The 25,849-nt window shown below is 32.7% G+C and overlaps 11 protein-coding genes and 1 pseudogene across 12 annotated transcripts, besides 4 other annotated features; 5 read left to right on the top strand and 7 right to left on the bottom strand.

Moving 5' to 3' along the window:
- Positions 1 to 5,921: part of a mobile genetic element that runs on past the window's edge.
- Positions 36 to 299, bottom strand: TVAGG3_0979340 (uncharacterized protein; the record flags this gene model as incomplete). The annotated part of the gene is made up of 1 exon (XM_051253919.1): positions 36 to 299. One exon carries the CDS (start codon positions 297 to 299, stop codon positions 36 to 38), a length of 264 nt encoding a protein of 87 aa, XP_051079493.1.
- Positions 330 to 575, top strand: TVAGG3_0979330 (uncharacterized protein; the record flags this gene model as incomplete). Its single annotated transcript, XM_051253918.1, has 1 exon — positions 330 to 575. The coding sequence occupies one exon, from the start codon at positions 330 to 332 to the stop codon at positions 573 to 575; it is 246 nt and encodes an 81-aa protein (XP_051079492.1).
- TVAGG3_0979320 (DNA/RNA polymerases family) lies at positions 598 to 2,736 on the bottom strand (the record flags this gene model as incomplete). The annotated part of the gene is made up of 1 exon (XM_051253917.1): positions 598 to 2,736. The coding sequence occupies one exon, from the start codon at positions 2,734 to 2,736 to the stop codon at positions 598 to 600; it is 2,139 nt and encodes a 712-aa protein (XP_051079491.1).
- On the bottom strand, positions 2,782 to 3,372 carry TVAGG3_0979310 (phage tail repeat-like family; the record flags this gene model as incomplete). The annotated part of the gene is made up of 1 exon (XM_051253916.1): positions 2,782 to 3,372. The coding sequence occupies one exon, from the start codon at positions 3,370 to 3,372 to the stop codon at positions 2,782 to 2,784; it is 591 nt and encodes a 196-aa protein (XP_051079490.1).
- Positions 3,387 to 3,542, bottom strand: TVAGG3_0979300 (uncharacterized protein; the record flags this gene model as incomplete). Its single annotated transcript, XM_051253915.1, has 1 exon — positions 3,387 to 3,542. One exon carries the CDS (start codon positions 3,540 to 3,542, stop codon positions 3,387 to 3,389), a length of 156 nt encoding a protein of 51 aa, XP_051079489.1.
- TVAGG3_0979290 lies at positions 3,562 to 3,962 on the bottom strand (annotated as a pseudogene). The gene has a single exon. A coding segment is annotated over exon 1 (401 nt).
- Positions 5,922 to 6,621: 700 nt separating the features above from the next.
- TVAGG3_0979270 (uncharacterized protein) lies at positions 6,622 to 7,188 on the top strand (the record flags this gene model as incomplete). Its single annotated transcript, XM_001329033.2, has 1 exon — positions 6,622 to 7,188. A coding segment is annotated over one exon (567 nt), but the record flags the coding sequence as incomplete, so codon positions are not given.
- Positions 7,189 to 11,956: 4,768 nt separating this feature from the next.
- Positions 11,957 to 13,069, top strand: TVAGG3_0979260 (protein kinase protein; the record flags this gene model as incomplete). Its single annotated transcript, XM_001329036.2, has 1 exon — positions 11,957 to 13,006. One exon carries the CDS (start codon positions 11,957 to 11,959, stop codon positions 13,004 to 13,006), a length of 1,050 nt encoding a protein of 349 aa, XP_001329071.2.
- A 478-nt stretch (positions 13,070 to 13,547) lies between these two features.
- Positions 13,548 to 15,948, top strand: TVAGG3_0979250 (protein kinase protein; the record flags this gene model as incomplete). The annotated part of the gene is made up of 1 exon (XM_001329037.1): positions 13,558 to 15,948. One exon carries the CDS (start codon positions 13,558 to 13,560, stop codon positions 15,946 to 15,948), a length of 2,391 nt encoding a protein of 796 aa, XP_001329072.1.
- A 76-nt stretch (positions 15,949 to 16,024) lies between these two features.
- Positions 16,025 to 16,164: a mobile genetic element.
- A 675-nt stretch (positions 16,165 to 16,839) lies between these two features.
- Positions 16,840 to 16,876: a mobile genetic element.
- Positions 16,877 to 17,706: 830 nt separating this feature from the next.
- Positions 17,707 to 17,737: a mobile genetic element.
- A 28-nt stretch (positions 17,738 to 17,765) lies between these two features.
- TVAGG3_0979210 (EP4 subtype prostaglandin E2 receptor binding) lies at positions 17,766 to 18,875 on the bottom strand (the record flags this gene model as incomplete). Its single annotated transcript, XM_001329038.1, has 1 exon — positions 17,805 to 18,866. One exon carries the CDS (start codon positions 18,864 to 18,866, stop codon positions 17,805 to 17,807), a length of 1,062 nt encoding a protein of 353 aa, XP_001329073.1.
- A 674-nt stretch (positions 18,876 to 19,549) lies between these two features.
- Positions 19,550 to 21,144, bottom strand: TVAGG3_0979200 (armadillo (ARM) repeat-containing protein family; the record flags this gene model as incomplete). Its single annotated transcript, XM_001329039.1, has 1 exon — positions 19,801 to 21,144. One exon carries the CDS (start codon positions 21,142 to 21,144, stop codon positions 19,801 to 19,803), a length of 1,344 nt encoding a protein of 447 aa, XP_001329074.1.
- A 443-nt stretch (positions 21,145 to 21,587) lies between these two features.
- TVAGG3_0979190 (uncharacterized protein) lies at positions 21,588 to 23,334 on the top strand (the record flags this gene model as incomplete). The annotated part of the gene is made up of 1 exon (XM_001329040.2): positions 21,652 to 22,167. One exon carries the CDS (start codon positions 21,652 to 21,654, stop codon positions 22,165 to 22,167), a length of 516 nt encoding a protein of 171 aa, XP_001329075.1.
- Between the last annotated feature and the right edge of the window lie 2,515 nt (positions 23,335 to 25,849).

Raw genomic sequence — 25,849 nt, 5'->3', positions numbered from 1 at the left:
TATTTTAGGGGGAAACCCCGAGTAAATTTAAGTTTTTAGTTGCGTAAGCGGCTTAAATTAAGGATAATTTGGACAAGTAGTTCCCGACCTTTGAATAGGACTCTTTCGTCATCCCAGTTGCGTAGGAGGTCGTCCCAGAGGAGTTGGTAGAATTGCCAATCCAAGGACGATTTGTCCTCCCAGGCATTGAGGATGTACTGCTCGTAGAGTCTCATGACCTCTGCCTTGCACCAGACACCCTCTCCCTTGGAACGTAAGGCTTCTTCGAAGTGCTCGAATGCGATTGGCTGCGGGACCATCCGAAATGACACTTTTTGTCCGTTTGGTCAATGTTTGTGTCTCGTGCCATAGTCGACGAAAATACAGACAAACAGGTTATATATGAGTTTGAGACCAAGAATGGTGTAACTCGACCTGTCCGATTCAAAGACTCCGAGGGCGACCATGAAATTAAACGGAAATTAGCTAGGAAGGAATATAAAATGGACTGGTTGCCACCACCTCCACCTCCACCACCTTTACCTGTTCCTCAAGTAAATAAGCCTTTCCCGTTCCCAAGAATTCCCACATTTTAATTCAAATTCGAATAAAAATTTTTTATTTCATGCAATGTTTAACTTTTTCACCATCTTCTTTAACACCCCAGTACTTACGCTTGGAGAGGACATGAACTTCGGAAAATACCTTATCTAGCTTAAAACAGCCCATCTTCTCACCGACTAAACCCATTTCAATGAGTTTGTTGTATCCTTCTTCGTTCGTCATGAGTGCGTCGATGTTCTCATAGTAAACCTTCACTTTGGATTTGACTTCGGAGAAGAATTTGTTGTAGTTGTCAAGGACTGCCTTTGCGAACTGAGGGTAAGACCAATGCTCGACAATAGGTTTTAATGTGGTTACTAAGCCACTTTGACCTTCGGTGAACTCGTATTTCAAAACAAAAGGAGAAAACCTTTCAACAAAGTTGTCGACCTTCTCATAGTGTTTACTCTTCATCTTTTGAGGTTTCTTAATGGAATATCCCCATGTCGAATTCATAAGTAATTTCAGTGTCATTGCAAGTTTGGGGTTTGAAGCTTTCCTAATATCATAGAGTTGTTGGATGATCTTTCCAACTGTATAGTTCCTTCCCGGGAACTCACCGTCTTCGTTTGGAATTCCAGTCGGAATATATTGGACAAACCTCATGTACGCAGCGTTAAGGTCGACATAGTATATTTTTTCATATGAGTCGAACTTGTCGCATCCAATGGGTCCAGTTCGTGGAAATTCAAGCGAGTCTCTTATCTTCTGAGAAACTTCTCCTGTTATCTCATAAACATCGTCGAAGCAACCTGTTTCATATAAAACCTTCTGACCTAACTCTGATGCTCTCCAATACAATTTGACGTCGACTGGATGTCTCAATGGAAGTTTGTTTATAGCATCTTGAAGTTCTTGCAACCTCATTGGAAGTTCTTCTGGTTCAGGTTGGTATCCGAACAATCCAACTCCTTTTGGAACTGTGTACTTCTTTTGTGCTATAACCTTGTCTGGAACAACTTTTGGTCTTACCAACAATGAAAAGTTTGTTTCGTCTTTTGGTACAAAAGTTTCTGTCAGCTTGTCATCTGGAATTGGTTCCAACAAACCTTTCTCGAAAAGAATGTTAACAGCTCTGACAATATTGCACTTACCTTTTCCGAACAATGGGTTTGTAAGACTTTCGTTCAACATGAAGTGGTTGTGGAAAAGTACAATCTTCAACCATGGCAATTTGAAGTCAACAACATAGTCGTCATGTGACGAACCTTTCTCAGTCGGTATGTTGACTCGGATATTCACATTTGCCAACGGTGCAACTTTAGCCAGTTGACCTCTAAGAATGTATCTTGTCTTCACACATGACTCAAGATACTTCATTTTCTCATCTGAAACAAGACCAGAGTTCCTGAGACATGTAAGAATACAAGGTTCATTGACAATTTTTTCGATTGAATTGTAAATTCCATACCTTGTCAAGTCAATGTCAGACTTATTTCTGAACGGGAAATACCCAGCATGTTGTCTGACTGCTTGAGGGTTAGGTTGGTACCATTCGAACTTCACGCTTGCAATTCCTTCAATTGCATTCAAAATGTCTGAGTCGGAGTCAAACATTTGTTCTCTCTTTGTAGTCTTGAAAGCGTCAAGAAGTTGTGCGGCTGTTTGTTCATTGCCATGTGCATAGTATATATGACCATCCAAATCTGTTATGGTCAATCTGAGATTGTATCCTTTCTTATTTCCGTCTTGTATGGCAGCAAGTACACCCATGAAGCCTTCTTTGTTCTTTCCTTCGTCAAAATTTACTGTAAAGGTTCTACCAGATGTAATTTTACTTCTAACTTCACGATACTTTTCATATGCATATCTTGTTCTTTCCATGGGAGCATGTGCATCTTCACCTTTTCCTTTTTTCCTTCTCAAAGGATGCAATTGTTCGTCATGTTTCCAATAGAACCTGGCAAAGCCGTCGTGTCCTTCAACTTGAGGCTCAGTAACATCGAAAGGCATATTCATAAGACGCTTTTCCTCTAACCTCTCTAGTCTGTTTGGATAATTTGTGCGCGCTGTTTCCAAGTCCATCTCGTAGGTCAGACCAGCCAGTTTGTCATAGACTTTTATGGGTCTTCCCTTCCTATATTTAAACTTCTTTGAAACTCTCCAACCATATCTTTCTAACTCTGCTTTTATTCTAGCAGACCTTCTGTCCATTCTATATGGGGGCATTTTTATAAAAATAAAAAAATGTTTTTTTCTTTACTTTACATAACCACCAGCTGCCAAAAGTCTTTGACGCCAACCCATACCAGCTAATGAAGGTTGACTTGGTTTAGTATTGAAACTAACCTTTGGTTTTGGTTTATCTTCAGTTTTTGGTTTCTCTTCTTCTATCGGTTTTTCGTCACTTTTCGGTTCATCTGTACTTACCTCACTTGCAGGTATGGTTGTGTCGTTAACATCTTCATAAATATCATATGCCATTTGTTTTTGTTTTCCTTTCAACTTTTTGTGTTTGTTGTAAAGTTTAGAATATTTCGACTCTAAGTCAATGAGATGTTCTATAATGAACTGTTGGTCAGTGAAGTAAACTTTTCCATCTGTTGTCTCGAAAGCTCCTTCAGACTTCAATATTTTATTTGTGAGGGTCTGTTTCTTTTTTGAGATACTAGCCGTTCCATTTCTATGAAAAGTGACTTTGTAGTTAGGGTTTGTATTTCCAGACCTGGCACCTTCTATTATTGAATTTTTCTCTTCATCTGTAAGTTCTTTGACAGGTTTTGACAATGGTTCTGAACTTTTTGTTTGTGGTGTCAAATCTACCGTTTCAACTTCTTCGGTCATTTTCATCTCAGTAAAAAATTTTAGTTTGGTTTGTTTTCAACTGGTTGTTTAGGTTTTTTAAGTCGGTCTAAAACTTCCTGAGGTATAGGAAGAACTTGACAAACACGTGGTGGTGTAACTGCTGGAAGCCGACAAATCCATCTTGAGCCCATTTGTCTCAAAGCTGTATTGTTCATTTCATCTCAGTAAAAAACTTTACATTCCCCACGTTTGAGGCGGTTGAGGTTGGTTGTTGTTTACCCACTGTTGTGCATGGTTATATCCTCTGTTAAAGAATCTTTCACCTTGGTCCATGTAGTGCCCTGCTTGGTTATAGTAGTCATTTGCTTTGTTATAGTAGTTTCCTGCTTGTCTTCCTACATTGTCCATCCAGCCTTGAACTTTTCCTCTTGTTTCAGGATTTGGAATAAGATTTGCTGCATCTCGTGCTACCTCCCAACCTTTCTGTACGGTTTGTATAATAGGTTGTGCTTTCTCTTTCAGTATACCTAAAGTACTCAAAATCTTCCTTCCAACTCCAAATACACCTCTGGCTATTGTTCCCACTGCTGGTAAAAATCTAGATGCGACTCCTGCTAATGCGCCAAATAACCCATTTCTTATGGTTAAAAATGACGAATCCAAACAAGGACCCCTATGTTTCTAAAGCGACAAAGAAAGCACTCATGGTAAAATCTTTAGTTCAACACCAAATGCTTGGTTTATGGATATCTTGGAAAACATTCCGAGTATAGAGAAGATGGACCTCCATACTGGCTAATATTTGTTGGTCAAAACAAGATACTGTGAAGCCATACCATTATGGTCCAAAAATATTTTAGATGTGAAAACTGCTTTGACAATATTCGTTGACAAATACATCCAACAAAACTGACATCTGACTGTGAAAGTTCTTTCAAATCAGATGATGTAAAAAACTATCTGCGTTCAAAAAATGTAAACCAATATTTCATTGTCGACCAAAACCATTCTGCTCTTGGTGTCATTGACAGTTGTATAAAAATCTTAAGAGACTTAAATCAACCACAAGGTGTGAGGTAGATGAAATGTCATATGACGACAAGTACAGACACTTCTCCATGGCAAAGATGAGACAAGTTTTAAATATTTACAATAGCCGTAAACAAAAAGGTTTGGGAAACCACTCCCCCGAAGAAATGAAAAACAACCCTGACTTAGAGAAAGACTATATATTTAATAGTTTAGTCAAAAGAGACAAACAAGAAAGAATGCCGGGTTCAAACTTCAGAAAGGTGACAAAGTAAAAATAGAAATACCCAAACGCGACCCATATGAAAATACTATTGACTATGACAACATGGGAACTCGACAGGTACTCACATTCGTGTTCGTAAAAATAGAAGAAAGTATACAAGAGAATATTATGAAGTTTTAGGCAAACATGGCAAAATGTACAGACTGCAAGCAGAAGATAAAACTACTATTGTCAGACCTCGTTTCAAACTTGTTAAGGTTCAAGGTGGTATACTTTCAAAGACAGTTCCTAACAAATATAAGACAACTCCTGACGAATATGCTAAAGAAGTGGAACATGACGACTAAGCATAACGATACCATGCGAATAGAGTTATAAATGGTGGCATATAATCTTTACCCAAGCCTGTTGGATTTGTTGTAAAAGTATGTTGGTGGTTTCCTCCTGGTTCAGTTTGTCGAAAAGTCTTTTTTGCTGAATGGTTATAATCTGGAGATAAAACGTCATAGCCAGCTTCATACTCTGAGTTGTATAATGGGTGGTCTCTTAATGAGTGGCTATGGTCACCAGAAAAGTTTGTAGTTCCTGTATGAGTGTGCGGTGGAAGGTTTGCTTCAGTAATTTTCTTCGAACCTCCTGCCGTCTTTGAATATCTAGCACAGTATAAGAATTTGTCTACAATCTGCTTCCATTCACCAAAACCTAAAACTGTTGCTGGTCTGGTAGAGTTCATTGACGTGTAAATAGAGCCTATAGGATATAGTGTTTGAAGTATTTCTGTCTTTAATGTTTGAAGCTCTGTTTTGTCAGCTTTTTTATCATATAAATCTTGAGCAGTGAATTTAACTTTGTTTTCATCCTCCATGACATAGACATTTCTACATCTAATGTATTTATCGTCGTTATGTCATCCTCCGATGTTAAACCTTGTGGAAAGTTAGGAGGTTTCCAATTTAATACATCCCCACCAGTTCCATCAGGTTCTTCAACGTTCCTGCAATATTTTCTATACCAACAGTTGCGAAGAAATCGTGTGTATGGTTCTTATCTGCCTTCTTTTCAAGGCTAACGTTTAAGTCTGTTATTTCAGAAGATGTATGTGTATGTCCAACGTCACTTTTCCTGTTTAAGGTTTCTTGTAAGTTTGTAATATTTGCAATGGTATGTGTATGGTTCTTGTCAGCTTTAAGGTCTAAACATCCTGAAACCCACCCTGTATTGGCTTTACCTTCTAAAATCTTCGATGTCCGTTCATGGTACCATTCAACCCTTTCTATAATTTTTTCATCTTTTTCATCCACATATTCCTTATCTGCCTTCTTCACTAACCCACTAGCCAGATATGCTAACTCATCGTCAACATACTCTTTGTCAGCTTTCTTTTCAACATCCTCTTTTGTTGCATATGTTGCATCTGCTCTGTCATGTTCTTCTTGAACTTTTTCAATGACATACTCTTTGTCAGCTTTGTTGTCAACATCTGCTTTCAAAAGAAGTTCTTTTATAGGCTTCTCGTTTAAAGTTCCTTTTGTTGGATTTACACAGACAGTATGGTTCTTACTGTCTTGAAACAGAAACTCATCTGTCATTGGGTTTATCGTCAGTTTTAAGTTTCCTTCTTTCAATGACTCAGATATCTTAGAATAGTTTGAAAAGTTTGTTGTGTTCTTATTTAGAGCTTGTACAATGAGTTGTCGGTTGTGTTTTATTTCTCTCATAGACGCTGTTTCATTCGACATTTTTATTCTAGATAAAATATGCTTCCAATAGAAAAAGAAAATTCAAGAGTTGCTACAACTAAACCATTAGATGAACTTTTTACGAATGTCGGTCAAAAGTTTGAGACAGAGACCGTAAAGCATGAAGGCTATCGTTTTGACTACCCATTGAGATGGCTAAGAGACCCATCCGTCACAAAAGCTGTTGGCTTTCGTAGAATGAAGTTCATTTCAGAAGCCATACATGGTTTCCCATTTACGGTCGGTTTTGAAGTTCGATACTATAACAAAGAAAAACATACGTATGAGAAATTTGAACAGGGAAAACTTTTACAAGTGAATTTGCTTGTAAACTTAGAAACAACTCTTCAAGCTTTTCAAGAAAAAATAAACGATATCTATCTCGAATATGCAAACCAGTTTAACATTGACGAAGGAGAGTACCATCTCGATATTTTATATGACAGGAAAAATGCAACTGTTAAAATCAATAAAATAGAAGACCTTGGAGACAACGTTTATATTTCTACAAAATATAACAACTTGGCATGGTATAGGTTTTTGAGGATGTTAAATCAGCCTGCAGAATATCCAGTACACCCGGACTTTTATGAAGTCGAAAACCCTAATGGAACATATGAAAATGTTTTCGACTCAGATGCTATTATAGTTCATGCTTCATTTTCTGGCGCCCAAAACTCTTTTTTATGCTTGGCAAATGACTTTTACGAAAAACCTACAAAGCTATATGAACCACCAAGTGGAAGTATTTCAGACTTTCAAGTATGGTTTACAACAGATGGAAGAAAGAGAATAGTTCCATTATACCATGCGTTTTACTTAGAACTTAGTTTCATATACAACTACTATCGAACGGTAAAAATATAATCTTTTAATACGGTTGAGGTGTTGGATTTGGTTGCCAACTAGACTGTGGTGCAGGTTCAGGCTGTTGTATAACAGGAGCTTGTTCTTCTGGTTCAGGTCTTTAGGTATAATACCAACGAACTGACCTACTCTTTTACCAATATTTTTGACTCCGTTCCAAATTCCTCTTCCGACAGATTTTATTCCATTCCATATACCTCTTCCAACATTTCGAAAGAAGTTTCCTATTCTTCCAAAGAAACCCATTTTACTATATGTAAAATCTAATGTCCGCCTAGTCTCTTACGTTTCCTTCTGAGTTCCATAGCATTTTTTAACTGGAGCTCATACATTCTATTTCTCCTCTGGTAGAAAACATACTCTGGGTCAACTCCTGTGTTCGCGTCATCTGCATAGAGTTGTTTATATCCCACTTCAGGTTTGTATAAAATCTTTCCATCTCATATTTGCATACCATGGTGGCAAACCTAACGCAGCGTCATTTGACATGGCGGTTTGCATTTGTACATCTGTTGGCACTTGACCATAGTTTGCCATTGCAGTTTGTATTCTAACTTCATTTGGAATATTCTCTGGGTTTGGTTGTCCGGGTTGCTGTGCATTCGCTAAGTTCTGTGCGTCCATTTAATATTAGATAAAAATATCTCTTACGAGTACATATACTGAACATTTGCAGGCATTGGTTCATCTTCATATTCTCTATATCTTTCTGCCACGTCAAATAAGTAAATGACACAATGGAAAAAACCTAAAACAAGTAGTCCTATTTCAAACCACATTTACTTACCAATAAAATTTCTTTGTTGTGACACTTTTTCCGGTTTATAGGACCTCTCTCATATTCTATCTTGTCATATCTATACTCATAGTCATGTATGTCCTCTAACCATCTCATGACACTTTCCAAACCACTTTTATCGGATGTAAAGTAAAAGCATGGATGGTTATGTAAAACGTCTAAAGTTTCTAAAGAGTCTCTCAAAGTCCAGTCTACTTGGTATTGAAAATCCCATGTGTTATAGAACGGCGGGTCCACTATAAAGAAAACATTTTCCTTGTCTTTATATTTTTCATACAACTCTGTCCAATGACATCTCACAAACTCTATACCCTCAATATATTTTTCTATGTCCTCTTTGAAAACATTTGTATAGTTAAGATATAAAACTTTTGACATAAGTGTTTCAATGTCATGAACTCTTATAGCACCACTATATAATAGTCTAGCAGATATACTATCCCAGTCTATATACTCTGCTTTTTTCAAAACCTCTCTGACAATATTTTTCTTATCTAATGGTATACGTTCCATCTTACCTATAGGTATCTTTTCTTTCAACTCACTCAATATTTTGTTAGTGTCTGGTATATGTTTGAGACGGTTCATATAGTTGTCGAAGTCATTGCATATAATCTTTGAGTTTGGGAATACGGTATGGCACAGATGGGATATATAGAAACTTCCACCGAACAAATCTACAAATGTTAGACCATTCGGTAGTTTCTTAAGTTCTCTCAATAGAATATCTTTACATCTACTCTTATTTCCAAAGAAGGGTAACGGTGGTTTTGTAAAATTCATTTTATATATATAATAAAAATGTTTTTACCTGAAAAAGTGACAGAAAAGTGACTGGGGCTAGAGGGCACGAAGTGCCTGGAAGCCCCACTACCTTTTTTTTTTTTTTTTTTTTTTTTTTTTTCATTAATCTTTTATGAATAATAATTATTTTTAATATATGTGCTATTAAAATTTCAAATTTTGACTAATATATCTAAGTTATCTGAACGAAACATTTAGAAAATATCATACTTACATTGAAATAGCAAGTAGAGCATATTAATAGCAAGTTTCTTGGCTTTATATCTATCATCTATTGTTGTTTGATCAAACAAAATTCACTCTATTATATGGTGTCAATTAATTAAAACAATTTTTAATAGTTATTTATTTAGTGCGAATAAGTGCAAACTCATAAATGAATAACTTAATAGTAGAAATGAATTATCTGATATAAATCTCACATTTTGTCCATCAGAAATACTTTAATTGCATACGCATAACTATTAGTAATACGTCTGGAGTGTCAATTAATAACAATCCCACAACAAGTAAAATTCAGATTTTTATTAAACTTATTTTTTCCTAAAAGTTTTCTCAAATTACTATATATACATATGTGGATAAAATAATAGTAATATTGTAAAAAATTAGATAATTTTTTTTATTTGAGAACCTCTCAAAAGTTCATTCAATTTATCAATTGTTTCAGTTTGATGTATATTCATTTCTGGAGCCTAAAACTTTAGCAATCATGACAATATCATATTCTCTTTCTAACTACGCAATGTAAGGGTATCCTTAAGACTTTTTTTTGTTCTCCAAATTTTGGTTGAGATATCTTGGGGACGATAGCAAAAACCTGATGAACAAATTATGCTCTACTCATCAAGTACACTTATAGTTAATGATTTATTTGATTTAAGGATACCCTTACATTGCGTAGTTAGAAAGAGAATATGATATTGTCATGATTGCTAAAGTTTTAGGCTCCAGAAATGAATATACATCAAACTGAAACAATTGATAAATTGAATGAACTTTTGAGAGGTTCTCAAATAAAAAAAATTATCTAATTTTTTACAATATTACTATTATTTTATCCACATATGTATATATAGTAATTTGAGAAAACTTTTAGGAAAAAATAAGTTTAATAAAAATCTGAATTTACTTGTTGTGGGATTGTTATTAATTGACACTCCAGACGTATTACTAATAGTTATGCGTATGCAATTAAAGTATTTCTGATGGACAAAATGTGAGATTATATCAGATAATTCATTTCTACTATTAAGTTATTCATTTATGAATTTGCACTTATTCGCACTAAATAAATAACTATTAAAAATTGTTTTAATTAATTGACACCATATAATAGAGTGAATTTTGTTTGATCAAACAACAATAGATGATAGATATAAAGCCAAGAAACTTGCTATTAATATGCTCTACTTGCTATTTCAATGTAAGTATGATATTTTCTAAATGTTTCGTTCAGATAACTTAGATATATTAGTCAAAATTTGAAATTTTAATAGCACATATATTAAAAATAATTATTATTCATAAAAGATTAATGAAATAGTAAAAAAATCAATCAAATTATAAAAATACAACATTTAGAAGAATTCTTATTATCCTTCAAAAAGTCAGTATTTCTGCTGTAATTTTCTACAACATTGTAGTTATTGCACTTTGTCTATGGATTTGTATATATGTTATATATAAATTATATATTTAAACTGCCCATAAGTGCAATTTTTATATAAATTGTTTATTTCTTTAACAATTTCATATGAAATATGCTTTTTTAAGCGTATCAAAGCTGTGTTCTTAATGTGCATGGATATATCAAGAAAAATGTCGAAAAAAAAATGTGAATTCAAAAATTCACTGAATTTTCACCGTTTTTTTGAATTTTGCTACAGCACTAATATTAAATAATACTAAAATCTTCTGTCTTTGTAAAAGAATAAATTCTGACAAAAAGTACTCGTTTAAATTTAATGATCATCTGTATGACTAAGTGTAAAAAGTGTTTATGACCAAAAAAGGGTTACATGCTTAGTCTATTTTTCTGACAGGATACTCTAGATTTACATGATCTCTATTTCATATCTCCGTTTTTAGATTCTTCGACAGATTTTATGATAGAAAACCAAGATTAACAAATTTCCGGCATGTTAATGAAGAAATCTGCAGCTACCCTCAATATTATTTCAATAATCAGTATCGTTTCTCTTACAATTTATTTTTTTCTCAATAATTTAACAAGAAATAACAATACACACTTGGTTTTACGTATAAAAGCTAAGTGTCGAACTTAATCAACTTTACTTACTTAGCAAATGAATATTTTTGTGGTTGCGAGTTCTGAATGCTGAAGTTTTAGATTTCTCTATAAATGATATCATTGCACTTACAATTGTTCCAGCCTATCGCATAAATCATAGAAAATCCAAAAAAAAATAATATAAAGAAAATTCATGTCATGAAGTTCAAAAAATACCGTGTAACATTAAAATTTGTTATGCATAATACATTTTAGCTATTATTGATTTTTTTTAATTTTCGAGAAATTGAATGGTGAGTCCGATAGAGAAATTTTTAAAAATCCTAGTGCCTCATAGAAGTAATTTCCCTCGTCTCCCATACTTCCAAATGTATGCATATGACATAAACTTTTATGCATTACACAAGTGGCCAATAATATCTATAGAGTAAAAAATTAGAAATTTAATTTTTTATATGATAGTTATATTTCAGATTTGCGAGCGTAACTTTTTTCTCCATGGCATACTTGTTTTAAGAGCAAATGATCAAAATCGTCCTTCAATTATTGAAGGAGCTGATATCTTTTGAAAATTGAATTGAAAGGGTATTCAATTTTCAAATTTCCTCTCAATTTTGGAAACATATCAACTCTATGAATTAACAATTATGTGCCTTCACAGTTTATCAGTCATATAAGGTGCTTATAAAGAAAAAAGTTACGCTCGCAAAATATGTTTTTATATAGATTTCACATAAAATAATTATGTAATTTCTAAAAAGAATATTTTTGTTCTTGAATATTAAAGTGTATTGTAGTTTAAAAAGTTTTAAATATGTTGCTAAAATTTCAGGTTTATAGCTCATGTCTAGCATGACTTCTTCGTATGCGCAAAAAATCTGACACGTAAGGGTATCCTTAACCTAAAAAAGATGCTTTCTATGGGTTCTCTCTTTATGGACTATCTGATCGGTCCTAAAATTGGTCAGGGTGCATTTGGTGAGATCTATTTGGCCATAGACACAAAAACAGGTCTTCTTTGGGCTATAAAAACAGAGAATTCGGAAGCAAAACGAAAAACACTCGAATTTGAGTATCAGGTTCTTGCACAAATTCAGTCTTCTCCTCATTTTCCTCGATTGGGAACATTTGGAAAGTGCTCTGCATTCTCATTTTATTCAATGGAAATTTTAGGTCCATCAATTTCAAATATTTTAAAGTTAATACATGATAATCGATTCTCTTTTTCAACGACAATCAGAACAATATACCATATGCTAAAATGCATCGAATCATTTCATATTTTTGGTTTAATTCATCGCGATATTAAACCAGGCAATATTCTTACAAGAGAAGGTCATGAGCATCCTCTGTGCTTAGTAGACTTTGGTCTTTCACATGTTTATATTGATCCAAATTCTGGAAAAATTTTACCTCCACGAAAGCGTCTAGGATTCCGTGGAACCAAGGTCTATGCATCTATATATGCACACCAGAACGAAGATCTCGGCAGGAGAGATGATCTTTTGTCTTGGTTTTATGTTTCGATGGAATTGTTAGTTGGATCTCTTCCTTGGAGAGGCAAAACAGACAAATACGAAATTTTACAGATGAAGTTAAACTATAACGTTCAAGAAGCTATCGGAAACAAGGTTCCAGAATTAGTTACGATTTACAATCTTCTTTCTCGACTTTCTTTTGCAGATACACCTAATTACGCCCAAATATATCAGCTTCTTGATACTGCGATGAAGAGAAATCACATATCTATGGATGATCCTTATGATTGGTCAGATATCCTTCATTCGCAAAGACAGAAGACAGCTCATGCATTAGAAAACCTTACTATTAAATACAAGCTTACTTCTGTTAAAGCAGATAAAGCTTTGAATGAAATAACACTCCATACACCTTTGCTTCCTCATATTTCAGCTGCGGCTCCATTTAGACAAGCTGATGATGATTCTGCATGCTGCTGTTAGATGTATGATCTTATTTTTCTTTAATTTTTGTAGTTTTTTTAAATAGAATCTTTTTGTTTGAAATATTTTTATATACTCATATATTTACATAAGTTGCAAACAAGATATTGGCATTTTCCATGATTCTAAAGATAGAAATTAATTGGTACTGAAAATCAGTAATGAACAGCTTCACAGTATTCACTACCATTGAAAAACATAATAATGTTTAATGGCATTTTATAAAATGCCTCAAATTAATTTTTCGATCATTCGAGAATTTTTGAATTTTTAGTAATTTTAGCAAATGTTTGAGCTTGATACTATTTTCTGATTCCAGATTAAAGTTGTGTTAGTATAGATAATCTCCCATAAAATAAAATCAATTTTAAAATAGAATACGTGTTCCTATTCAATTTGGCTCAATTTTTGTGAGATTACGGAATGTTATTGCAAATAATCGGATCTAAGTTTTATCAAACTTTAATCTTTTGACACCATATATTCATTCTAAGAACCACACAAGTTTTTGCCATTTGAAACTTTGTCAAATTTTATCAGTGAAAAATCTGATGACTGATACACTGGAGAATCTTTGTCGTGATTTGCCGAATTTTCTTGTTCAGAGGTCAGATTTTCAGTACGAAAAGAAAATTGGCGGTGGAAGCTTCGGTGACGTTTATCTTGCAAAATATATTCCCACAGGACAGATGACAGCTGTAAAAGAACTGAAGCATGAAACACTAGAAGAACCATTTCTACAGTATTTTCTTAGAGAGATCAGAATTCTTGCTAAATGCGACAATTATTTTCTTCTTCACTTCACAGGTTATACAGCGACACATCCGTTCCTCATCGTTACAGAGTACATTCAGAACGGATCACTATTTGACTCATTACATGATCAAACAAAGAGTTTAGACGGTACACAAAAAACAATTATCGCGTTAGGCATTGCATGTGGTATGGCTCGCCTCCATTCATTCAACATTATGCATAGAGATCTCAAATCCCTTAACATTCTTCTCGACGAAAGCTACTTTCCTCGAATTTGCGATTTCGGCGCTTCCAGAATCAAGAGCGCAGAAAGCGAATTAGTTACTCAAAATATCGGTACAGTTCACTGGATGGCTCCTGAAATGTTCGATAGTACAAATTACACATTAGCCGTTGATGTTTACGCTTATGCAATTTTATTATGGGAACTACTTGCAGAAGAGATACCTTATAACGGTTACTCAGTACCACAAATCATGAGAACAGTCTGTATGAACGACCAAAGGCTTACAATTCCTCAGGGAACGCCTCCAAATCTTGCAAAGCTCATACAACTCTGCTGGAACAGGGATCCTGAGAAACGTCCTCCATTCGACAGGATATTTAAGATATTTAAATCCCATAAAGTCAGTTTTCCTGGCTGTGTTGATTCAAAAGTTGACGAAGCGCTTGCATCTATTGAAGCGAAAGCCGCACAATTACAAAGCCATGGTATTGTTATATCAGGAATTCCAACAAATATCTCAGGAGTACCGAATTCTCAAAATCAACCTTCATTTGACACGGAATCTTTGTATCGCATAGTTACTTCTGGTGATTCCAACCAAATTGAGCAACATATCAAACAATTAACTCCTGAAACTTGCTCTTTTTATTTCGATTGCGTATTTAAATGCATTTCTCAACAAAATCCAACAAATATCACTGTTCCTGCACTTATTGGAATATTAAAGCTTATTGTAATGAACCAAGATTGTCTTACTGAGTTCGTCAAGCGAAATTTGCAAAATTCTCTTCCATTTGACAAAGACGAACACGTAAAACTCAGTTTGAGCATCCTATTACCAATCTTCGAAATATCCCCGAAGGTTGTTACCACAGAACTTGTCCAGAAACTCGAACCTTTCATTCCGAAATTCGGATTCAAAATTTGTCGATTAATTTCCGTTTTCTGTTCGAACTTTACAGAGGTTGGAGACCCATGGAAGGTATCCGATATCCTTATTCTCAAAGCCGGTGAATTTATTCAGGCAGGAGCCTCAATTCCATTAATGGAGACACTTTTCGGACTCCTCTCTAGGTACGATTTCTTCAGAGAGGCCAGACTACAAAACTGTATCCCGATTTATTTAAACAGAATGATGTCAAATATTCCGGATGAGATAATTACATCGTACAACTGTTTAAACGGTCTACAAGTACCACAATTAGATGTAGATCCATTAATAATGGCAACGCACCTTGATAATGCAAATATTTCCAAATTTGCCATACAATTTTTGGCCAAAAACCCAATAAAACGTGTAAATCCCATGCTTATTGAAGCAATTTCACTTTCCCAGTTCCCGATTCAAGCAATCCAAGCTCTTTGTCGCTGTGCAATGATATCTCCAAAAGATGTCCTAGACAAATCGAGTTTATGGCTCGCCAACCCTAAGTTTGCCCCTGATTTACAGCTAACTTGCTTAATGACCATAACTTTAAAGGAAGATTTAAGAAAAATTGTGGCAACAAACCCGAATATGGTCAGTTTCTTGAATTCCTGCCTCAGTGGTAATCCAAGCAATGACGTTCTTTCATCCCTTTCTACTCTAATGAGAGTTATTCCGTTTGATTCTCAAACAGTCATGAAATTGGGCGAAACAGGCTTCTTAAAGAACTACATTAAGCTTGTTACAGCTGCAAATAACATGGTTGTTTACTCAAACTGCTTCTTAATGATTGATTATTTGTGTCGAATTTCTTTTCTTATCGATTCATTGGATTTCGCACCTACAGCTTTGCAGCTGATGAAAGTTCCTGAGCTACAGAAGTACGCAATTTACTATTTGCTGCTTTTGTCAAGTTTCGAAGTTGCTGCTGCTTCTTTGAAGAAACTGAATACAATGTCAGTAGTAGATTCTATACAGTTGACACCAGACGTCAAAAAACTTGCAGAAGATTTGAGACATAATTTATTTTTTTAAGTTTTAATTTTGTTTGTTTTTATAAACTAATTTTGATTTTCTTAGTTAACTTATTACAAAAGTACATTCATTAGGGTATCTGCCCAAAACTAAAGATCATAATAGGTGTTAATAGTATTAACAGACATACTTACAGTGTTTAATATAATGGTGCACATCAAACAGTTTATTCTTTATTGATCTACTTATTATATGATTTACCACACCATGAAATTTAGCATATTATGAGGCAAATTGAATGAGTGAAACGGTTTTTCAATTTGGCTAATAATATGCTAAATTCATAAGTCTAATTGTGAGAGCAGCAAAATTTGTCTTGCAAATTTTGTAAAGCTCACAATTGGGGCATTATCATTTTCGTCTGGAAAAGTGACAAAATTTACACTTTTCCGACGTTTTGTCAGGGGCGCGAAGCGACCCAAAAATGTCGGAAAAGTGTAATTCTCATGTATATGATTATTTTTGCTTTTAATGCCGAACAGCATTTGAATCAAAAAATAATCGTATGTCTAAGAATTATCATTTTCGTCTGGTATCTGAAATATTGAAATATAACTCTATTTCTATTAATTTAAGCACAATCCACACATACATAACTTTATTTAATACCTCCTTGTGCATGTTATCATTCTAGCACCAACTTCAAATTGATACAATTTTTCTGAATTTCTAATCAATTTTTTAGCGAAGTCAAAATCATAAACTCAAACTATTCAATTTATTTTCACCAAAATTTCAAAATAGATGCATTGCAATTCAAGTAGGTATCATTGCATTGCAATATCATAAATTTATCTTTTTAACATGACCCTGAAAATAAATTTTCGTCATAATAATTTTGTCACTTTTCCAGACGAAAATAATAATCCTTCCTCACCAATTTGAATCGTGAATGTAAAATTTTGTCAAAAATAGTGAATATACCTTTGCTTATTATTTACCACTTTCTCAAATTCTTGACATATGTCTCATTTTGCCATGATTCCACTTTTTGAGAATGTGATAGAAAATAGTAAGTGCATATTTAAGAGTAAACTTTTTTCAATCTGACATTTATTCGAAAATTCCGACAATAAATTCATTGAAAATCGCTTTAAATTTAAACAAGGAATACATATTGGGCTTTTTTTCTTTATTTGTTGACTTCTTCATTTTATCTAATGTCTGCTTTATTTAATGTTCTACCGGTGCAGATCTGGTGTGGCAGCTTATTTCAGATTACAGGTGTATTCTCAATGTTCCCTGCCACTTGGAGAATGGAATTGTTTATAAATTACAGAAACTTGAAGTTTGCAAAAGTTCATCTGATAGAGAGTGATGTGAAATTCTTTGACACAAATCTCTATCTGCATGGATTGAACACAGTTATCAATTCAGAGTTTCGACGGCTTTGACATCCATGAAAAAATATGATATTGGATTAGATGACGACCATAAATCAAAAATCATGATCACGCGAAATAAGTTCTATTTATTTATACTGATTTCGGTGACTCATTTGATATGAAACTCCATCAATACCTGCTCCCCGAATTAAATAATCCCATCAGTGCCTACACCAACAAAAATATCTAAAATCTTATATTATGCATGTATTCTACAATTTTTTATACGAACAAGTTATAACATATAACCTATATAATCTAATACATTTTTTGTCAATAACATCAGTTTTTTTGAAAAATTCATTTTATTCGAAATTATCTTTTATTATACTATAGGCAATCAACAAATGATTATAAGAATAAATATTAAATAAGCATGTCAGAAAGTGGTATGTACACACTTAAAAAAAATAAAAATAAAAATAAAAAAAACTGCTTTAAACATAATTTTTAGAAAGTTTTTACATGATCTCACTCTGAAATGACCACATATTTTAGAAAGTTTTTGACATTATCTTTTGCGAAATCCATCAATGATCTCCCTTTATTATCCTTTGCTTCTTTATCAGCTCCAATAGAGATAAGATATTTAACAACTTCAAGATGACCTTTGTCTGATGCATACATGAGTGGAGTACATCCACTATTACTCGTTGCTTCTTTATCAGCTCTAACAGATATAAGATATTTGACAATTTCAAGACGACCACGTCCTGAAGCACAGATAAGTGGAGTATAGTTCTTTTGACTCTTTGATTCTTTATCGCAGCCACATTCAATCAGAGATTTCACAAGTCTGAGATTTCCTTTTTCACTTGCTACATGAAGGACATTCTTTTCATTGTTTGAACTCGAATTTTGATTTTTCTTTTTCCAAAGTTCTTCTTCGCATGATTTTGAAATCATTTTCTCATTTCCTTGAGATGAAAGCTCATCAAGGAAATTGTAGACACATTTAAAATCATTACAATTCTTAAGTTCTGAAATTGTTGTAAGAATTTCTTTATCATTACTGTTTTCATAATTAATCTGATTAGCCTTTGTTTCTCTGCCAGGAAGTTCTCTCTTTAACCTAGTATTATCCTCATTAATTTGATTTAATTGAGAATTTGGTGACTCGATTTCTTTGTCACTTTTTTGATTTTGATCTTGAATTTTATTTAATTCTGTTTGAAGGTTTTGTATTTTGATGTCTGAATCAGATATTTCTTTTTGAAATTGAATTAAAAAATCAACAACGCCACCAAGGATTCCAAGTTTCATGTATTTATTGAGTGATTTCAAAATTGAAACGACTTCTTCATAATTTTGTATAGAAACATTTGCTTTTCGAGTGGAAGTATATAATTCGTTTGCATTGATTTCAGATTGAGATTGAATCATAAGAGTAATGAAGTCATTTGTAGTCAGAGTTGTAAATTTCATGATTTTTTTGATGTCTTGTATCTCGAAAGTAGAAAACAACTTGTTTTCATCAATATAATCTTTAATGTGTGCAGCAATGTATTCAAAGTTCTGAATAAGTTGACTCATTAATTTGTCGTAACTTTACAAAAGTGAGAAAAATTTTGAACATGATTAAAATTAATATTTTTCGACTTCGTTAATTCACCGCTATCAATACAAAACATACAGGCATAAAATTAAAATTCATTTTACAATTTTGAAAACTGAAAATCAATTGACATCGAGTACTCCAATAAACTGCAATCCAATATAAGTATCATTTAGTGGCAAAGATATACCATTTGTAAATCCTACGTTTCATATCTCAATTGTTTAAAGTGTCCTGTAACATTATGCAATGAAAAGAAACTATATTTAAAAACGCAAGCCAAGTATTAGATATATTGACATTTAATCATTTAAAATCAATATCATTAACCACAATGCATCTGCTGATATGCCTTTAGAAAAATCATCAGTTTTTAGTGCTCAAATTTGTTAATATCTTTATTCAGTTGATATTTCGAAAAGTTCACATGAATTTTGTTATTCTGTCATTGAAAATAGTATCACATTTGATTTATTAAGCTATCAACATCTTAAATGCATTATTGACGTTGATCGGAACTGTAAAATAAATTTCCAAACTATCGTCTGAATCATAAATAGAAAACTTGTATCATTTGAGAAAGATCATTGGCTATGCGAATTGTAGCATTTGTAGCAGCCACAATATCCATTCTTCAACAACACTAAGGAATGAATGAAAGATTTGAGTTAGATTAGATCTTAAATTTAAATATGAATATATTTGAATGGCTTTCATTAATCCGGTTAATTTAACTTAAATACATCAAAATTAGCTAATATTTAAAGTTAAATATAGCTGTGCAGTATAACCATATCAGAATTATGCACCTGTTTTACACACATATGTGAAAATATGATGGAATTCTAAAACAAATGAAATTTTATCTTCTACACTCAAACAAATTTAGAAATAATAAAAAATGTGAAGAATTTATTCTTCATTCTCTAAACTTTTATTAACTAGATCATCAATAGCTTCTTTTAATGTTTCATTTGTTGTTTCTTCATAAATATCAACAATCTGTTCAGAAATTCCATGTTCAACCAATGAATCTTTAAAATCAGGATTTCTTTCAATTAATTTAACAATTCCATTTATTATAATGATTGTACTATCATCTTCTAGCGAAATAACTGATTTTATACCTTCTATTATCTGTTCTTGGCCTTCCATTATTGCATCCATGAAATAATCAGGAAATCGATCGAATATTAGTCCAATAAGTGCCGCAATTGATCTCTTTATATTTGTATGAGCACAATTAAGAGCGTCCATTAAAATTGGGAAAATTGAGTTTTCATCTTCTTCAATAAATTGACTTCTAAATCCAAGTGGATATATTTGAACTAATCTTGTCAATGCATTGATGGCAGCACATTGTAGCTTTGTAAATTCATCATTATCTCCGATTCCAATAATTTCTTTAATTCTATTAACAAAAATCGGTGATTTGATAACAGGGAGTTCTCTTTCGTCTAATTCAGAGACAATGTTGAAAAGAATGGTCAAGATTTTTGTGTTTGGATATTTAAAATATTCAAAAAATAATTGCAAGAATTCTTCTTGATTTAGTGATATCAAACGCTTTTTAAGTAACGTTCCTATTATTTTTGCGTTAGTATCTATTATTTCTTCATCTTTAAATAATAAAATATAAAAAATTGCAACAGATTGTGGAGATTCTGAAGATAACTCTTGGATTTTTGGCGCTAATTCGCAGAAAAAGTTTGATATTGCCTTTCGCCATGCAATATGCTGTGGTGCTAATTGAATAATTTTTTGATAAAACTCAGGAGTTAATAAACTAAGTGTATTTTGCTCTGAACATATCGATATAGCAGTTAACAAATAGGAAATTAATGAAATATCTATATTTTCTTCACTTGTAACAGCTTGAAATATGTTAATTAAAATTTGAAGGTATTCTTCGGAGACTACGATACCAAATCTTACTGCACATAAGCAAATACAATTTAAGGCTGGAGTGATTATAGAAAAATCTTTTGTTTGATCGATCAATGAAAACAATAACGGAATAAAATCAATATCTTGTAAAGAATTTAAGATTTCTTGACAATCTGTACGTACTATACGTGCAAAATTTAATAGTTGTTCAGAAGAAATTTGTAAATTTGTTGATTCTAAATCTTGATAGAAGGAATGGACAAAATTGACTTGTTCATTTATCATTTCTGTCTCATATTTATCATGAATTGGTTCATCAGAGGGCTTTTCTTGATAATCTTCTCCTTCATTAATTTTGTAAACTTCCATATCATCAAATATTATGAAATAAAAATAAAATGACTATGAAATAAAAGGTTCTGATTGAAATTTAATCATCAATAATACTCATGAACATCTTTCTTCTTTTTTCCTAAGGTTACTGATCGCTTCCTTTCTGCTCGTCATACCGGAAATGAAAGAAATGATTGGTGTAGCCTAATTTATTACTCCAATTAGCAACTATCTTGCATAGTATCCTTTAGATAATTGTCAGAATGAGATTAGAAGAGAAAGATTTTATTGATATTAAGTGATAATCTGCAAAATATCAGTCAATGACTTATTTCTCTCGGTAAAGAGGATTGTTAGCTTAGATCTTTTTCAATTTCAAATTAAAAAGTATTCATTTTTAAAAACCAAGATTTCATCTGTACTTAAAATTAGTCACATAATTGTTTCCAAGCTAAAAATCATCAAAATTTATTCGAAATCTCATAAAATTTTAGAAAACGTTTTTTATCAGGGAAAAATTTTTCGACAAAAAAATTTTTAATAATGATCATTACTTCTCACAAGCATAGGAACTACAGTCCACCGAAAACCAATCTAGCGAAGATTCTCAAGCAAAATAAAATCGATGTACCGAAGAAACTACCTTCTCAATCTAATTTTCAACTTCCTTCAATCAAAAATAAGGCGCCAAAGCCAATTCAAGAAGAATTCCACTTCGAAGCTCCGAAATATGCAGTCAATCACCCAAATGTTACATTTGCTGACCTAAATTTCCTTACTGTTGAAAAATCACCACAAAATCTTCCAATTTCTCGAGTTGAAACACCAAAACTTGGATTTTCTATTAAGCATCCTTCTCCAAAGCTAATTCGTAATCAATCAACAATCGCAAAGCAGCCAAAACAACCACCGCATTCAATGGATACTCCGAAATTGTCCTTTGACGAATTTGCCGGATTACCAACTAATGAACTTAAAGAGTCATCGGAAATGATATATCCTGATGGCCACATGTCACCATTAGTTAAAACAAGATCAGCAAATCTCATCATTGTCTAATTGTTTTTATTGATATATTCTTTTCTTTGTTTGTAAAGTATGTTGTTTCTATTATGTCAAAATCATTATGAAATCTTTTAATTTTCAACAAATTTCATCCGATATTATTAAACCTATATATGAAAAGGCTATATTAGGAAAAGCAACACTTCACATTGCAGCAGAAAGTAATAGAAAAGAAATTGTTATGTTTTTAGAATTGGCGTGAGTGCTTACTTAATACTAAATTGTGAATCTTTCTTTTGCGTATTAGGAGATTAATTTAACGAAAATTCTAGTGTTGAGAGTTTTAACAATTAGTGTGAAATAGGATAAACTTTCAATTTTACTTTCTTTTTGTAAATGTGATGTAATAATAAAAAAGTAATCACAGGGAGCAAATCAAACTAATGTGAATTTATTACCTATCTATCATATATCTTCTATCATAACGTATGAGCTAATTTTATATGAGGACAAAACAAATTGTAATAATTGGAGTTTCATTCACGCAAAATTTTGCTGAATTGAATTCTATATGCATCAGATTCCTAAGGTAGTATTATTTTCTTAATATATGCCTCATAAGTCTATTCTATTGGTCACCTCAAGTCGAATGTAAAAAATATATAATAGTAGTCGGTTATCATCTGTATATTATATTCCATAGACTTTAATTCCTCTATTTTTCCTCAGATTTTCCCTGAACTTTATAAAATTACCCTACGTTCCCAACTTCTGGAAAACGGTTTTTCACCCTTATGATCAGTTTCAGGCACTTTGGGAGCCTCCCAAACTTTGATATTTTGCATTATGATAGAGAAACATGTCTAGTTTAACGCAAAGTTGTTATAAAGGCAAATGATGATATCACATGAAATATCAAATTTTGAAGTACCAGTCCAAAGGGTTAATTAGATACTACACAGATGTGTGATAGTGAAACATATGTGTTCTTGATTTGAGAAGTCTTACTGATAGATGTATGAATCTCACAGCTTTGTGTGTGTGTGTCTGCCACTAGTGTAGAGTGAAATATGCCATGACACATATCATATAATAACATGTAGTTGATAATTATCAAAAAATAGAATTTAATGCGAATGATATTGAAAGTTGTTTTGCAATTTGATATTTTACTTATATGCGTTAATTAATAAATGGTTTGTTTATTGTGATTGTACTGTGAAAAATGAAAGATATTTTAAATTAAAAAAAATGAGATTTTGAGATATCACTAGAATTAAGAATTTATTATGTGTTTGACTTTTATATAACTATGTGTAAAGGATATTGACGTCAATATGCTTTAAATAAAATGAAATAATTTGAGATAAAAAATTAAAATGGACAAGAAGATATATGGAAATGAAATTTGAATTGTATTGGTTGTTGGCAAAATGATTTTAATACAGATTTAAGGATTTGAAATTAATTGATTTTAATTCAAGGAGTAACGAGAGTCTGAACTGGCTTTTATTTTGTGGATGCAAACTCCTTCCATATGATATGTATTAGAAAGATAAATTCCAAACTTTTCAAAAGAATTGTTTTTTTGTTGAGCGATATTCTCTTATTTAATAATATTTTCATGTTGGCGTATCTTATGCCCTTCCAAAAATATGTCTTAGAGAGATGAATTACAATTTCACAAATTATTTTGTCCCGACGGTTTCAGCGGCTATTAGAATGGTTGCTTACACAATGCATGACGCAAAATGTCGGTTGGGGTGCCCTTCTTGGCCTCCTGAGTACTCACCAAGATACCCCCAGCTCCCGCAAAACACCTCCCTTAGGTGAGCATTACCTGACGGTATTATTTAGCAATTATTTCAAATTTTTTAGGTGTCTTTAAAGAGAAGCAGAGACGCATAAAATTTTGGGAGAGAGATTCAATTTTAGGAAGCATTCACGTTGCAAATATGAATCAATTGGAGACTGTTCCGCATTCATAAATTGAATGCGGAACTTTGACCGACAAGAGTGCATAATGCACTCTTGTCGGTCGCAATGCCTCATTCTGGGAGACATGCAGAGGCAATGTCTCCCAGAATGGCACATTTATTTGCAATGAGAATACGATTGCAAAACTTTGACCGACAAGGGTGCATAATGCACTCCTGTCGGTCACAGTGTCTCATTCTGGGAGACATGCAGAGGCAATGTATCCCAGAATGGCAGACTGTTCCGCATTCATAACTTGAATGCGGAACTTTGACCGACAAGGGTGCATTATGCACTCCTTTTTATCATATACTCTAACTAACAAAGACAAATCTTTACATAAAATTGGTAAAATTTAATTTTCACTTATTCATATTTATTTTTAATTTTTTGTGCTTTATATAACTTATTTCTTCTACTAAACTATTCTACAGACTCTACTGAGCTATCCCCACATATAAACCTGTGGCAATAACACATATATACTCCCTTCATATTCTGATCTCATGACATATTATCGCAAAAACTACAATTATACAACACACCTCATAAATTCTCATTTTACCCCTATCTAAGCGTTCAAAATCTATTTTCCCCGCGTAATCTGATTCTTCTGGCTCCGCTGATTCGAATCCTGCTGCCAGATCGTGAAAATAAGGAGCATAATTTAAAAATCTATAGATTATATTTTGACAATTATATATTCAGGTGATACATATTGCAATTCCCGTTTCAACACGATCAAATGTCAAACCAAGACAAAATATATATGAATTATCAAAATATCGATTTACATAAGAATCTATATCTAATTTCATCTTAATTAAAATATCGATTTACATAAGAATGCACAAGTATTGAATGCTCAAGTCATCTTTGAGAAACGTGAATTGCACAATTTTATAGGATTATTTGTTGATTATTTAAAATATAAGCCAAATCGAATCTGCTGTATATTACTTTAGTTTATCATTGAATGTTATATGTGATCAGATAAATATTTGAGTCAGATATCGCATTTTCTAATTTCAAAATTTATCTCATGAAGTTAGGATTTATTTGATCATAAAACATCATGTCAGTCAAACTAGAGTTCAATGGCGATTCTAAAATGGAACAAATGCTTGTTTTATCAAAATGTTAAAATATTAATCTACAAAACTTAATATCTAACCAAACCATTTTAGAAATATTATATACAGGTATAGGCAATCTAAATGCACACGGAATTCGGAAAATTAAAAAGAATATGAGATTATTAAATCCTATGTAATTCAATGAAAAGTAGATAATATGAATATCCATAGGCTATATATCAATATATGAGTTTTTGGCTTGACCACTATTATACTAATGTGATCAAATTAATCTGATTTCTTATATTTTCATTTGAAGCATTTGCAGTAGTAGGGGTACCTTCATATATTAACATATTAAAAATTGCGCTCATATTCGCAGTTTCTTCATGATTTTGAAATTGCATTAGATTTCGAGATGCAGAAAAAAATCACTTTAGATTCCCGTCAAACTCTAAGTATAAGCATGTCTCTATATGTAGAAACTGTCTGCGCTATTTATTTCCCGGCTCAAAAAACCACGGTGTCTGTGTGAGGAAAATACCCATTTAAGGACCCTGGGTAGGGGGGTCATGAAAATTTTCCAAGAGTTGGAAATATAGGGTATAGCACTTTGGAATAATTGTTGGGTGTTGACTATTCATAATAAAAATCCATAATATATTAGAATAGAAAGTATGAAA

This window comes from Trichomonas vaginalis, chromosome I (assembly GCF_026262505.1).
Source record: "Trichomonas vaginalis G3 chromosome I, whole genome shotgun sequence".
Taxonomy (NCBI): Eukaryota; Parabasalia; order Trichomonadida; family Trichomonadidae; genus Trichomonas; species Trichomonas vaginalis.
The sequence above is the reverse complement of the archived record's forward strand: the minus strand, read 5'-3'. Positions and strand labels throughout refer to the sequence as shown.